Raw genomic sequence first — 15,209 nt, forward strand, 5'->3', positions numbered from 1 at the left:
TGTTCATTACTTGTCTTCTGAAATCAAGAATAGAAAATTTTCCTTGCACTATTTTGTTGCTTTCTGTCAGGCTCCCTGACCAGTTACAGGCTAGGGGACAAGTGGGGGAGAAAAAAGGTTAGTCATTGCTGTTCTCTTCCTTGTGCCACACCAGGAGCAAGACACTCTGGCAGATGCCGAGGAACGTTGTGACTTGTTGATTAAATCCAAGATTCAGCTGGAAGCCAAAGTCAAAGAACTGACAGAGAGGGTTGAGGACGAGGAAGAGATGAATTCTGAGCTGACTTCTAAGAAGAGAAAACTGGAAGATGAGTGCTCTGAGCTCAAGAAGGATATTGATGATCTCGAAATAACACTTGCAAAAGTAGAGAAAGAGAAACATGCTACTGAAAACAAGGTACATTCAGAACTTCACCATGTATTCAAAAGAGGCTGGGTATGGATTACCTTTGTGAGAAGTGCTACGGGTCTTCTGATGGTTTTACACTGTTTGTTACACAGGCCACACTGAAGGATCAGTAGATACAGTAATTTGACTTTTTGAGGTAAAAATTGTTACCTCTGAGCCTAAGTTTCCTTTTTTTTGAAGTGAGTCTTACTGCACTTCAGCTAAAGAATTATACCTATTTGCGGCATTTTTAAAGTAAACAATCTTCTGCTGTAGCTATGAACTCTCCAGATGTCCTCCTTAAAGCCTGTCAATGGAAAAAGCTCATCTCCTGCTCTTCCCAGAGAGATTCAGAAACTGGAGTCTATCAACAGAAGTGACTCTGAAAAGAATTTATGATTATGTTTGAAATAATGTACTACCCCCACACCAAAAACTGGCAGACATTAACTCCCTTGATGGCAATTTAACTCAAAAAGCCATGAGGTGCTGGGAGGGGAGAGATCCCTTTCTTTCTCTTGTTTTCCTGCTTACAGTTTCAGATCAGATAGTCATTTGAAACTATTCAGACCAGATAGGCATTTAATCCCTTCCTTCAAAGTCTTACAAACACCTCTTTCTTTCTCATCCAGGTCAAAAATCTGACAGAAGAAATGGCAACACTTGATGAGAATATCAGCAAACTTACCAAGGAGAAAAAGTCCTTGCAGGAATCTCATCAGCAAGTTCTAGATGACCTGCAAGCAGAAGAGGACAAGGTCAACACACTGAGCAAAGCCAAAGTGAAACTGGAACAGCAAGTGGATGATGTAAGCTGGCTCTTCCTTTATGTTTCACGAGGCTTGTTTGACCATCACTTACAGCAGACCTTTCATGAGCCTGAAAGTTGCAAACCTTTGAAATATATTCCTCTTTTAGAAATGTACTCCTTGTACTGTCTGTAAAAGGTATAATTACAGAAACACCACCAAAATTGATCTGTGTTCAGCCTTTCAAAGGATTGCAATAACAAGGGAAAATCCTCCCAACTTGCACTTGCAATGTAACTGGCACGAAGTCAAACAGAACTTCACTGTTAAGAGAACTCTAATGCTTGCACAAATCTAAAGCATGGACTATTTTGTTCTATTTGTTTAGCACCATATGCCCACTGGCTGCTAGAAAACAAAACTTGTAAACTAGGATGCTTGTGCTTAAGTGCTTCTGCTTCACAGCTCACTAGAACTCAGCACTAGCTCACTAGAACGGGCACAGCCTACATCCGACTGTTGTAAACCATCTGTGTTCAATATATTTATTAAGTGACTTTACTCTTAAAGCTCGAGGGATCACTGGAACAAGAGAAGAAAGTGAGGATGGATCTAGAAAGGGCAAAACGCAAACTGGAAGGAGATTTGAAGCTGACCCAAGAGAGTGTCATGGACTTGGAAAATGATAAACTGCAGATGGAAGAAAAGCTGAAAAAGTAAGAAGTTGATTATGTTGTACCAAATAAAGCAGCACAGTTACAGTGTCTGTAAGAGCCTTCAGGTGTGTCATCCTGTTCTGATGGTAGCTGAAAGAAAATTCCATTATGAAAACGTGTAGCCGAGGAGAGAGGCAAAAACCTCTTGTGTACATGAGACCTGAAACACTAGAATTCATTAAACTTTCCTACATTAACAAAAGCAATCCAGAAACTTATTAATGTTTTTCATTGCTTAGAGGAGAAAGCTGAAGAAATTCTATAAAGTTGTTAATCCTAACTAACTGTGGTAGTATTGTTAGGAGACCTGACTGTTAAATATGTTTTTCCATTGAGTCTGAAAATAGCGTTGCTTTTGTATGACACAAAGAACCAGAAATATAATTGCACAAATGCATGCAGAGGCTTGGCTTGGAAACTGCCGCTCAGAGAAAAATGTGTTTTCATGCAAATTGCAATACATGAGAATTGTTTTAATTTTTAGATACGTTAGAAGTTTTATTGAACAACTCTTTAAAAATTTAAAAATCCTAACTTGAAGCTTCAAGGCAAATTGTCACAGTAGGATTTTCCTTTCTGTGTCAGGAAAGAATTTGAAATGAGCCAGCTGAATTCCAAGATAGAAGATGAACAAGCTATAGTGATGCAGCTGCAGAAGAAGATCAAGGAGCTTCAGGTCAGCTTGCTTTTTTATTGTATATCTTAGGACAAGTTTCTCTTTGTGCCTCACTGAAAGATCTTGCAGAAACTTTTCACAGCTAGCTGCAGCTCCTCTTTGAGACACAAAGTGGTACATCTCCATAACTTCCTAGACAGATCCCTTTTTTCCTCAGGATGGTTGCTCTATAATGTCTCCTCCCAGCACCAGGACAGATGACCACAGAATGGTAATGGTTTCAGGCAAGGCAGAAAGGCTCTGGTGGCTTTTTTTAAGCAAATAATGTTGTTCCAAACCATGGAGGCGAGGGTAGTTACTGGAGAGGAACTCAGCAGTGATAAGCATGGATTTGAAATTTAGAGAAAAAGTTAAAACACACAGAAAATTTTCTACAGAAATTAAAAGGCCAAGGAAATTCATCACAGTCCAAACACAATGTCTGGACCCAAAAACAACAGCTCCACCTATTTTGTTAATAAAGAATATTTCTATAACTTGAATGTGAAGTGCAGATTGGTGAAAACAATCTTATAATAAAAAAGACTGCTTCCAATAAAAATCCATAATTCCAATATTATTAGTTATATGGTTCTACACACTGCTGTATTGAAACCCTGTCTTAACACTCCTAGAGAGAAATTACTCCAGTCACGGAAGTCTTAAAATGAGAATTTGTTGCTGTTACTCCTACTAGCATGTGACTCCTCACATGTATTTCAGCTGAATGTCAAACCTGTGAACATCAGGTCAATGCAGTAGAACTATATGTCTTGAATTAGAACTTGCAGCAAGATGTGACTCACCATCATTACTGTAGCTCAGGATCTGATTTACCGGCACAAATGGGCAAGTCCATTAACTGCTGAGCTTCTGCAGTGAGGTAAAATGTGGGCTGGCAGAGGGTTTAACAGTTTGTAAGGTGCCTCATGGTCTTCTGATGGGAATAGCACTGACCCAAAGGTGTTCATGTTTCTCTGGCAGGCTCGTATAGAAGAATTAGAAGAGGAGCTGGAAGCAGAAAGAGCTGCTCGAGCCAAGGTGGAAAAGCAGAGATCAGATCTGGCCCGAGAGCTGGAGGAACTGAGTGAGCGGCTGGAGGAGGCTGGGGGAGCCACAGCTGCCCAGCTGGAGATGAACAAGAAGCGCGAGGCGGAGTTCCTGAAGCTGCGGCGGGACCTGGAGGAGGCCACGCTGCACTACGAGGCCACGGCCGCCACGCTGAGGAAAAAGCACGCGGACAGCGTGGCCGAGATGGGGGAGCAGCTGGACAACCTGCAGAGGGTCAAGCAGAAACTGGAGAAGGAGAAAAGCGAGCTGAAGATGGAAGTGGATGATCTCTCATCCAACATGGAGCAGATGGTCAAGGGAAAAGTAAGGGTCCTGAGGCTTCCCAAAGGCCGCCAGGTCATGGGTAGCTACGGCTGGTCTGAAGGTTTCCCAGGACACCTGCTATAGCTGAAGTGCTTTAGAAGATGGTGTCTTGCATCATGTTTCACTTACCCAGCTGGTAGTACAACCCTTCTTCCCTAGAGATGGGACAGCAATTAAGATGGCCTGTCTGAAGCACACAGTGTTTCAGTCCCAGGCATATTATTTATCCATGCATCTCAGGGCACAAAAACATGCCAAATTAGGCTCCTCCAGGCTGGTGACAACCAGAGTGATGACATCCAAGTCAGGATATCTCTCACCCTAAGCAGAGTCCTTTCAGATCCTGCCCTTGGTTCACAGTTTTGATCCATGTTATCATGGAGTGCAAGCAAAGGCTTGCATGATCACACAATGTATTTTCACTTCCTACAGCAGAATTGTGGATTTTGTTTCCTGAGTAGATAATCTCAGTAGCTTTCAGAGCACTCGAAATAGATTTCTTTCAGTGCAAGTGAGGAAAAGAAATGTCAGTATTTTCAGAGTTAGAAAGCTGTCATCAAACCCAATTTATGATAAATGGCAATTAAAGCAGAATCAGTAGAGCAATTTTCATTGGAGGTGATTTTCCCATCTAGCAATTATGAAGTGGCTATGCCTGAACTTCATAGCATGTGACTGCTGCTGAAGTTCTTGCAGAGCCTTTTTACACTGTTGCTTACATCCAGAACACAGTTCAGGGAAAACAAATGGGGAAGGGGATCTAATGGGGAGTCCCATGTCCTGGGATTGTAGACATGGGGCTGCTCCTCCCTGCTCTACTACTGTGATATTTGTGTCTTTGCTATCTGCCATTCCTCTGAAAGACAAACTTAGAAAAAATTATACATTTTGAAGGCTAGAGCTTCCAAATGATTGCCAGGAGGCTACAACTTTCTTTGTCTTTTCTCCTGATTCCCATTAGGCCAATGCAGAGAAGCTTTGTCGCACTTATGAAGACCATCTGAATGAGACAAAAACAAAACTGGAAGAAATGACTCGCCTCATGAATGACCTCACTACTCAGAAGACTAAACTCCAGAGTGAGAATGGTATGTGCATGTTCTGCCCAGATAGAGTGTTTCCCAGGAATTTATCAGGGCACCTCTGTACTGCATCAGTGAGATGTGTTCTGCAATGGCATCTGCTCTGAAGGTGGCAGGATTGGGATTGCTGAGTGGAGCAGTAGCTTTGTGTCTTTTGACATTTCCATCCTCAGTATTCTCATAACCTTGGTGGGGACAGCTTGCCTTGGACTGGCTTTTAAAACAAACCTATACCCACATTTATCAGCATACAGTGACACCGTCTCATGAGCCAAAACGGATGTGCCAGCTCGGAACCCAGAATACGCCAGGCTGCCTAGGTACCTATTGTTTCAGGAACAAGGATATGTGCATCTAAAAATACTGGAGGGAAAAAGGAGTTTGGCCTGTGTGAATCCCATCTTCCTCAGCCTGACCTTGAGCATTGTACCCTAGAAGATATTCACATATCCTCTAAATACCACATATCCTCTAACTTCTTGCTACCTTTCTGGCAAGAGCAGTATTATTTAATTTCTGCATTCTTATCAGATACCATTGTTCTGTGTATTTTCAAAGACATATTTTTCATTTACTGTTAGTTGTAACTTCTGTGTTTCCTGTAAGACTGGTTTTCGCCCTGCAGTGACACACTTCCTGTGCCCAGTGAAGTTTTCCTTATGTTTCATCTGTTCTGTATACTGGTCTTTGTGAGGTTCTCAGGGTGCTTTGCAGCCCTCTGAAAAGAAGTCTGTGGAAAAGCAATATAAAACAGTGAATAAAAGTAAAACCAGCTACAACCACCCTTGAAAGTAAGCATCAATCTAGTCTGATCCACAAACTGAAGTAAGATTAATGAATCAAGCTATTAACAGTACAAAAAAACCCAAATGACCAAACAAGAAAACTCAAGTCATTAAACCCACCCAAAAAAAAGGGGAAAGAAAAAGAAAATCTGAGAAAAACTATCCTGGTGAAGTATCTGATGGTTACAACTTTGGAAGAAGCTTCACAACAGGTCAATCACAATCACTGTGAGTTCTTTTCCTCAGCAGAATTGGACGGGTGGAACTACTACTTTTGACTGCAACTTTGTCATTTCATCATCTTGCTGTTTGTTTGTTTGTTTGTTTGTAAAATCTTGTGGCAGGTGAGTTTACCAGACAACTTGAAGAGAAGGAGTCACTGATAAGTCAGCTGTCCCGGGGAAAAACATCCTTTACACAACAGATTGAAGAACTTAAGAGACAGCTAGAAGAGGAAACCAAGGTAATGCTTTATCTGTGTCCCATTCCTGGAAATGGAATGGCAAAAAGTGTTCATATTCATGTAGCCCAGATAAAAGCTGAAATGAGGCATAGGTGTGACAATGATTCCTACTAATTGTACTGATCTAAGTTCCTGCCCCTGACTGAGGCATGTCACAAGAGAAAAGTTGGGGAAAATCATTGGCATACATAAATGCTAAATGAAACTTACCCAAGAGCACAGCCAAAATCTCAGATCTTACATGTTAAAAGTTTGGGTTGTTTCTCCAAAGTTGTTAAATTATCCTCAGTCTTGATGTCTTTCTCCTCATGTCACCAGTTAGGGATAACTTCAAACAATTTTCACCTCACTTGACCTGGACTGTCAAAGACAGAGGCAAAAAGGAAAAAAGAAGCTTAAGCTTCCATTTGAATTTCTAGGGGCTGTTAGTTTTGGTTTTGCTGTAGGTAACATTGGAATGTTGTGGCCTTTCTATCCCTGCAGTCCAAAAATGCCCTGGCTCATGCCCTGCAAGCAGCCAGACACGACTGTGATCTCTTGCGGGAGCAGTATGAGGAGGAGCAGGAAGCCAAGGCAGAGCTGCAGCGGGCTCTCTCCAAGGGAAATGCAGAAGTGGCACAGTGGAGAACAAAGTATGAGACTGATGCCATTCAGAGAACTGAGGAGCTGGAAGATGCCAAGTGAGTTACGAGGGCTTCAGCGTGCCCTTGACTGGTGGAACTGTGCTCACTGGGTCTTATTGTGTGCTAAGGAAATAGGGTTGGAAAATTTCCTGATTGGAAAGTCCCTCTGACTCAATGCTGTAATTTGGGGCTGTCCTTCTGTTCTTCTTATTGCTAGGCAGGTCAGTGTTTCTGCTGAGTGCTTGTCTCTGGAGCAGTGGCTGTGGATACAGGGGTTAATTTGAGCGCCAACAAAATTAGATAGTCCTACTTAGTTACGTCACACTCTCTTACTTTGCCCCGGCCCAGGACTATGTTTCCTTGGTCTTGATTTCCCCTTCCCACTGGGAGATGACTGCTGGCCTGGGAAAGTAGGGCGGAAAGTCATGTTGGTTCACACTGTACAGCTGCTCCCAGTTACCAGGCTCAGGTTGCTGGGCAAGGTCTCTGAATATCTCCAACTTCTACCTCTGACCATCTCCGATCTGCAGGATCTCACCACACTTTCAGCATATTTTCTTAATGTAGTATCTCGACAATCCTATTTCTAGGCCATCCTTTCTTTCCAGCACCTCTTTTTGCCAGGACTCCCTATTTTCTCAATCTAAATAGTCTATGAACAAAAGCCCAGGGCATGACCAGCCTCCTAACTGGTGGTTGTCTCATATCTCTTAATTGGAGGAAAATGACGCTGTCATTTAGAGCAGGTCTTATAAAAATTTTACAACCAGCCTGTACTGGTTATAGCTAGTAAGTAGCTAGCTGGTGCCTGAGAGTTCAGAAGTTCCATTTCAAATATTCACAGACACACACAACATAATGTTTTGCCACATACCAGTATTCATAATTTAAGCTGTTTTTTCCCATCATAGCCCCTTCTCTCTAGAGGCTCAACTTCCCTCTCTGTTCCTCTTCCCCTTGCCCCATCCTCATCCTCACCCCCTCCCTGTTTTCCCTTTCAGAACTGATTAACTGAATTATTACTTTGGTGTCAGTTTTTCTGGATAACACAGCTGCAGTGACACTTGGTCATTGCACTGTGTCTTCCCACCTGGTAGGAAGAAGCTCGCTGCTCGCCTGCAAGAGGCTGAGGAAGCAATTGAGGCAGCCAATGCCAAGTGCTCCTCTCTGGAAAAGACAAAGCACAGGCTGCAGAATGAGCTGGAAGACATGATGATTGACCTGGAGAAGGCCAACTCAGCAGCTGCCTCGCTGGACAAGAAGCAGCGTGGTTTTGACAAGATCATCAGTGACTGGAAGCAGAAATACGAGGAGTCACAGGCAGAGCTGGAGGCTTCCCAGAAGGAGGCCCGTGGCCTCAGCACTGAGCTCTTCAAGCTGAAGAATGCCTATGAAGAGACATTGGACCACCTGGAGACTTTGAAAAGGGAAAACAAGAACCTCCAAGGTAGGCTTCATTCAGGTCCCACAGCCAGTGCAAGAGCCACATCAGCAGATGGAGGGATGCAGGTGCCCTGCAGCGTCTGTGAGGAAAGACATTTGTCTCATCCTGAGAGGAGCTTTCTGATGTCATTTGAGACACTGGTGCTGCCAGTGAATATTTTGCACATGCAGACTGGTATGGCCAGAGCAGAGAAGGCTTCCCTTTGCCCCCCTGTCAATGAAACTCACTGGCAGAGGAGGCAGTCTCAAGGGGCGAACAAGAAAAATGATAGCAGTGCAGTGGATGAAGCCTAAACAGCAGAGCATGGTGTTCCTAACCTACAGATCACAGATAAAAACTAAATCACTATAGCCACTTAAAAAAGCATTCACAAGAAAAGCTGAGCTTTCAAGTTGTTCAGGTAAAAATCTCGCTGTAAGTGAAAGTAAGGCAGGGCTCTTGTACAAAGGTAGCAGTTTGAGGCATAGGTCCTCTATTAACACTCCATGAATTGCAGGATGTTCCAAACTCTCTGTTTGCTAAATCCATCCATTCCTCTTCTGTTTCAGAGGAGATTTCTGATCTGACCAATCAGATTAGTGAAGGAAACAAGAGCCTCCATGAAATAGAAAAAATCAAGAAGCAGGTTGAGCAGGAGAAGTCAGAAGTTCAGCTGGCTCTGGAAGAAGCAGAGGTAAGGAAAGAAAGCTCAAGGGAAAAGGGTGTCTTTATCAGGATTTTCCATCATTTTTATCTGCCCTACTTTCCCAGAGCATGTCTACCTTCCACAGCTCTGAGATGTGGAGAATGAATATATACTCTGTCAAAAAGCTTCCCTTGCTGGGAAGAATATATCAGTTTTTGAGGGATCTAAGGGGCACAGTTTACTTTCCTGGACTGTGTGGAATGGCTTTCTAAAACTCAGTGGTATTAGGAACTAACAAAAGTGATGATGTATCTTACTCTTAATGTGAAAGAAATGGATTAATGCAGATTTTCTCCCTTTCTTGTGAATTTGAGCCTCTGGCAGTCACTGCTGATGAGAAAGAATTTCCATGTGCCTTTCCCACTAATATGTTGTGGCTCCTGGTCATGATGTGTGTATTTGACTGACCTGCTGCATGTTGGCTGGAGATCAGCAGGGATTTTGTACAGCTTTGTTTTCACAATCCTCATTCTGTTTCCCTATTCTCTTGATGGAAGACTAGCTAAGCTTGTGCTAAGCTTGTGCAGTTCCACCCTTCAGAGAACACCTCCCAGAATATGATGTTCAGTTCTGTGCTTTCATTCCTATTCAGTGAGAGCAGCAGGGAGACAGAATGACACTGAGCATGGCTTATGTGAGACCTGAAAGCCAGAGGCCTTGTTATTACTTTATGGGCTGTTAACTACTGCTTAGTTCTTCATTTCTATATATTAGAGAAATGCTGGAATAAAGACAGGAACAAATCACTCCTGTTTCACAGACTTGTCTTTATGTTAATTGGAAAGAATGAACAGAAAGTTTTTGCATTTTGTCATACAGAGCTGATGTCTGTTATTTCTTTCCTTGAAGTCATCTTGCCTGATAAGATTATGTAACTGGGAAGTTTCCAACACTTTGTGATTTGCAGAGATTTTTGTGAGCGGGAAGGGATGGATGTGTGGACGCCTTCACTCTCCCAACAACAATCTTGTTTTAGCTTATCCCTGTCCCTTACAAGCCTGTGAATTTCCAGAGAGTATCTGTACAGAGGTGTGGAGCAGGGAACATCTGTTGATGTCAAAACCATGCAGGCAGAGCTGAAGTGTTGGGGTGTTGTTTGGGTGGTTTTTTGTGAGCTGTGGACTATTTAACAATTTGTTCTCTGAGCAGCTTGCTGCTCAGTTTTCCAGCTGTCAGGTTGCATTAGAAGGCAAATAAATGTGTTGTTTTGCCATGTAAGCTACTTGTGCCCTTGCCTAGAGAGAGGAGGAGGAAACAGGAAGAGAAGTGTGAAGGGATCATGTTTGTGCTGCTGTTTGTAGTTTGGGGAAAAAAAAATCAATTCCTGGTTTGCAAGCTCTTGGTGTTTTCTATTTCAGGGAGCTTTGGAACATGAAGAAAGCAAGACCCTTCGTTTTCAGCTTGAACTTTCTCAGGTGAAAGCAGAGTTTGAAAGGAAACTGACAGAAAAGGAGGAAGAAATGGAAAATATAAGGTACTGTGCAGGAAGCAGCATGTTTAAGGGAAAAGTCTGAAAAGACTGGAACTATTCTCAGGACCCAAGGCAGTTAAGCATACCACAGGTAGTTATACCAGCACAGGCAGATATTGTCCGTACCAGAAACCAAGACACCTCTGACTATCTGCCAAAGGCTAGCGCTGCCACATTTCCCTTACTCACTTCAAATATTCCTGTCAGATCAGTCTCTGACAGTGTACCATTAAACCCATCATGCATAACACACTGCAGCTGTAAAAAAACTGGCTGGCATAATCAATTTACAGCAGACCAGGGTCACTAACTCTGTATGTTGACAGTATGGAGGTAAGTAGGTCTAGAGATCCACACAGGATCTCCTAATCCTGTGTGGGATGGCTGCCTCCCAAGGGGACCCCCAGGCAAAATCAGCAGTACTTGCCTCAGTGGTGCTCAAACCCATGTCATCTGAGGGCATTTAGTTAATTTATGCAATTACAGCTACACTGAGTGTGGGAGAATGTGAGGAGCTTGTGTTATGTGTACACCATTTGGGTAAGCAGTGAGAATTGCAGTCATGTAGAAAGTGTGAATGAAACAGGAGAGGAACTTGCAGGTAAGATGGATAAATAAGAAAAACTGGAAAGCAATTAGGTGAGAGAAGGATGGTTTTTTTGTCTCTCCCCTCCCACCCAGCAGAAAAGCAAGTCTAAAGAGTTATACCCTTAAGAGGAGGCTGTGCTAGCCTATGTCTTTGTGCAGTTACTCAGCAAACTTTGGCCTTGAATTAATCAGCGTTGTAATGTCATTAATTCAAGAATCATGTTATTGGTTATTGATAGGCTAAAGGGTAGGGAAGGAGAAGTCCAAGGCCCACCATGGCCAGCATACCCAGAGGGACTGATATGTTAATTGCTTCAAAACCAAGAATATTTTGGCCCTTTCACCTTCTGGTGTCCTGCAGATGTCTGGATTGCAGAGATCTCAGGACAAGCTGTGCTACTCAGTGCATTTTGCTTCAGCTTCACAATGAGTGTTCAGCAGACGTTCTGTGTTGATTTCTGGGAATCTTGGGCACAGTTCAATATCTTGCTGAAGCAACAAAGCTCTCAAGTTTTATCTTGTTGACTTGGTGATTTCCCAGAATTCCTACACTTTCAGCAGAACTTGGCCAGCAGTGAAATAAATGTTTCCATGTGTGTCATATTCCGTGCTTTGAGTAACTTTCCGGTTGCAAGAGAGCAAAACTTTCATTGTAGGATTTCTCTGTTACAGAATCAAGAAAATTAGGCTGTTTGTATCTGCTTTGTCTTTAAATTGACATTAAGCTGCCTTTCCCAGGGGGACCAGGCTGGTGGGTTTAATCACTTCTAAATTTAGATGTCCGTAACATAGATTTGTATGAATGAATCATTCCCCTTAAAATTAGCACAAGAAAAGTTTTTTCGACATCTATTTTAAGACACAATAAATTGTAGCTTTTACTACAATTATTTACATGCCATTTACTATAAAGAGCACCTAGAGCTTAGAACGTAGCAACCTCACTTCAGATGGATTAATCCCCTCCACTAATGCCTTCAGCAAAAGGCTGAGATGTAAATCATTCCAGGAAATTATTCAGTAAGTGTTTTACTAAGTGACTGCTGGGCTGGAAGTGCCTCTTGTCAGGTTCAAATCCATACTTGCTTGTGTTTACAAGAGCTCTGAGAGCACTCCTTGCCCCAGTACTGCCAAAGGAAACACAGAGAAGGATGTTAGAGGTGCTTACAGATCAGGACTTAGCTGAGGGTGTGAAGCACACCAGCCAGTTAGACAGCAGTGAGGCACTGCAAACTATGCATGCTATGTGAGTGTGCTACCTATGTCACTAGTCAGAAATACACTATTTCTGGAGGGGAGACATTTCAGAAAGTAAAGTACTGCTGCAAGTACTTCTGTGTCCCTGAACAGAGAGGAAAATCATTCCATTCACCCTTCATGTCCTTTTCAGGAGAAACCAGCAACGTGCCATAGACTCACTGCAGTCCACCCTGGACTCTGAAGCCCGCAGCAGAAACGAGGCCATCCGGCTTAAGAAGAAGATGGAAGGGGACCTCAATGAGATGGAAATCCAGCTCAGCCATGCTAACAGGCATGCTGCAGAAGCAAGCAAGTCAGCAAGAGTCTTGCAGACACAAATAAAGGTACTGGTACCCCCCAAGCACCCAGCAGTTCTGATAGGCTGGGTTCCCTTGGTACCACCAAACCACCAGTGGTGATGGTAATTAAGAGAGAAGCTGTTCCCAACAATGTAAAGGGAAAGCCTTGGTGATCATGTATAGCATAAGAGAATACTGAAATGTGGATTTCTTCTCAGACATGCATACAAGCTAGACAAGATCCAGTCATAAAACCCTTGCTGGCTGCAGCCTCTTGCAGGGGCAGAAAGCTATAGCATGAGGAATTGAAAACCTGTGATTTTCTTGTGAGCTTGCAAGGCTTTTAAAAGAAGCAGAGAGCAAGTGGGTTCTTTGGAGTACAGGGACTGTGTGTATATTTAGCTTTGTTGTTTGTGTAAACATTTGTAATAGCTTAAAAAAAAAGAAGTGTTTCTTGCCAAGGCACCTCTTCTGTTGTCTCCTCTTCCAGAACCACCAGCTCTTAGAGATTTGAGAACACAGATTTTTTTTCCTCCGTTGCACCACATACCACAAAAGCTATTCAGCTTATGGTCTGGAAATAAAATAAAAATATAATAAATTTAAAAAGCACTGAAACTCTTGAGGTTGATCCCAGGTAGCTGCTGCAATCTTCTTCTCTGATATAAGGACACAGGCTTGAAATGGGGTTGTGTCGCTTTATTTTAGGATCTTCAGGTGCAGCTGGATGACTCAGGACACGTGAATGAAGATCTGAAGGAGCAGCTGGCAGTCTCTGATAGGAGAAACAACCTTCTCCAGTCAGAGCTGGATGAGCTGAGGGCTTTGCTGGACCAGACTGAACGGGCAAGGAAGCTGGCAGAACACGAACTGCTGGAAGCCACTGAACGTGTGAACCTGCTTCACAGTCAGGTTGGCTTTTTCTGTGCCCTCTCCCTCACTGGTTAGCCTGACCCTTCTCTGCTCCTCACTGACACTGTTTGTCCGTGGCCACCACAAGTCAGACACACCCTGGCATCCCTCCAGAGGCAGAGGAGTTAAGTCACTCTGGGGATGTGCCACCTGACTCCAAGTTAGCTGGAACAGATGATTCATCCAACTGCTTTAAACAGCTTCCAGAAAAAACACTGATGGAAAATAAAAAGACTAAATTTGACTTCTTTTGTTCTTCCCTGCAGTAAAACCAGTTTCCTGCTTTAGTTAAGCTGTATCCTGCACAGTGAGGGGTTTATCTGGAGAATAATGTTTTTGTGATGTTACTCAGCAGTGAAAAAGCAGGGCTGGGCTCTCACGATAGGGAGATGATGCAGGGCAGGAAACCACAGGAACCCACCTGCAGCAAAGTGCCCTCTGTGCCTGCAGGTCTCCACTGAGATCAGCCTTTGGATGTTGTCCAGGTGGATACTGCCATTTCTAGGGTGCCATGGAGGGGAATGTCCTGACTTGACAGCATTTTTACTAAAAACCAAAGCTTCTCTTCACCAAATAATGGTCACAAAGAAATGAAAATGTGCTACAGGCTGGCAATGTTTTACAGTGTTTTCTTCAGTCTCCATTGGTGATGTTGTTTTATTCATCTCACTGGCTGATTAAGGATCATTAATTTACCAAAATGAACAGCCTTATTAATTCTTCTATTTCAGCCTATTGCTTATTATTTTATCTGAATCAAAATCTGAATATTTACAGCTTTGAGAGTATTTTTAATATTTCTTCAGTCTGAAGCTACCTATGCTGGTCAAGGCAGCCCTTACCACGTACCTGTGTCTCCATTCCCAAATATTGCTCTGAGTAATCCAGAAGTGGCAAAAATCAGGAAGCCTTGGTGTGCTATGGTATTTAGAGGAATTATCTCTAATCATCACTTTTCCTCCTTTTCCACTATTCATTTGGGGAAAACTTAATATAAGAACACAAGCCTGATCAATCAAAAGAAGAAGCTGGAGGGTGACATTTCCCAGATGCAGAATGAAGTGGAAGAATCACTTCAGGAGTGCCGGAATGCAGAAGAAAAAGCCAAGAAAGCAATCACAGATGTAAGTAGGCTGGTTCCCTACTTCACTACTCCCTACTGTAAGTAGGCTCACTTCTTTTCATACCACAGCATCTAAGGACACTTTAGTGCAGTGAATGTCACAGGGTTACTTGTAGGCATTGTAAACAAGAACCCGAGTGGTAAAGCACAGGGATAAAGAAAACAAGAAAGAGGGAGAGGTGGAATCTTAAATAAAGCATTTGAACAGAGAGGGGGAAAAAGCTGTGGATCTTTGGCTAGAGTGAATAATCCAAATAAGGGATAGCTCAGGACTGATCTTCCACCATTTATTCTAAATCATAATGCAACAGCATACAGGATTTCCTGTAAAATGTGGTTGTTTTCCAGGCAGCAATGATGGCTGAGGAGCTCAAAAAAGAGCAGGACACTAGTGCTCATTTAGAGAGAATGAAGAAGAACATGGAGCAAACCATTAAAGACCTCCAGAAGCGACTGGATGAAGCAGAACAAATAGCTCTGAAAGGTGGCAAGAAGCAGATCCAAAAACTGGAATCCAGAGTAAGTTTGTGCTCCAACTTCAGACCACTGCCTTCTGCTTACAGAATTGGCACCACATCGGTAGCCTAGTGCTGCCTGATAAGTTCACAGAGGC

General features: G+C 42.9%; 2 protein-coding genes across 2 annotated transcripts in view; one reads left to right on the top strand and one right to left on the bottom strand.

The window, feature by feature from the left end:
• Positions 1–15,209, top strand: part of MYH15 (myosin heavy chain 15) — a 45,650-nt gene that overhangs the window by 25,908 nt on the left and 4,533 nt on the right. Inside the window, exons 25-39 of the mRNA XM_064724754.1 lie at positions 155–397; positions 1,021–1,197; positions 1,708–1,853; positions 2,439–2,529; positions 3,493–3,882; positions 4,844–4,970; positions 6,094–6,212; positions 6,696–6,892; positions 7,933–8,282; positions 8,828–8,952; positions 10,323–10,438; positions 12,414–12,606; positions 13,270–13,473; positions 14,472–14,597; positions 14,945–15,115. Of these exons, the coding sequence (XP_064580824.1) occupies positions 155–397; positions 1,021–1,197; positions 1,708–1,853; positions 2,439–2,529; positions 3,493–3,882; positions 4,844–4,970; positions 6,094–6,212; positions 6,696–6,892; positions 7,933–8,282; positions 8,828–8,952; positions 10,323–10,438; positions 12,414–12,606; positions 13,270–13,473; positions 14,472–14,597; positions 14,945–15,115 (2,775 nt within the window). The remainder of the gene's footprint in view (positions 1–154; positions 398–1,020; positions 1,198–1,707; positions 1,854–2,438; positions 2,530–3,492; positions 3,883–4,843; positions 4,971–6,093; positions 6,213–6,695; positions 6,893–7,932; positions 8,283–8,827; positions 8,953–10,322; positions 10,439–12,413; positions 12,607–13,269; positions 13,474–14,471; positions 14,598–14,944; positions 15,116–15,209) is intronic.
• The window catches only part of HHLA2 (HHLA2 member of B7 family), a 35,306-nt gene that overhangs the window by 2,021 nt on the left and 18,076 nt on the right, over positions 1–15,209 (bottom strand). The window contains exon 7 of the mRNA XM_064724839.1: positions 1,077–1,125. Within this exon, the coding sequence (XP_064580909.1) occupies positions 1,117–1,125 (9 nt within the window). The 3' untranslated portion in view covers positions 1,077–1,116. The remainder of the gene's footprint in view (positions 1–1,076; positions 1,126–15,209) is intronic.

The sequence above is a fragment of the Zonotrichia leucophrys genome, chromosome 1 (genome assembly GCF_028769735.1).
Source record: "Zonotrichia leucophrys gambelii isolate GWCS_2022_RI chromosome 1, RI_Zleu_2.0, whole genome shotgun sequence".
Classification (NCBI taxonomy): Eukaryota; Metazoa; Chordata; class Aves; order Passeriformes; family Passerellidae; genus Zonotrichia; species Zonotrichia leucophrys.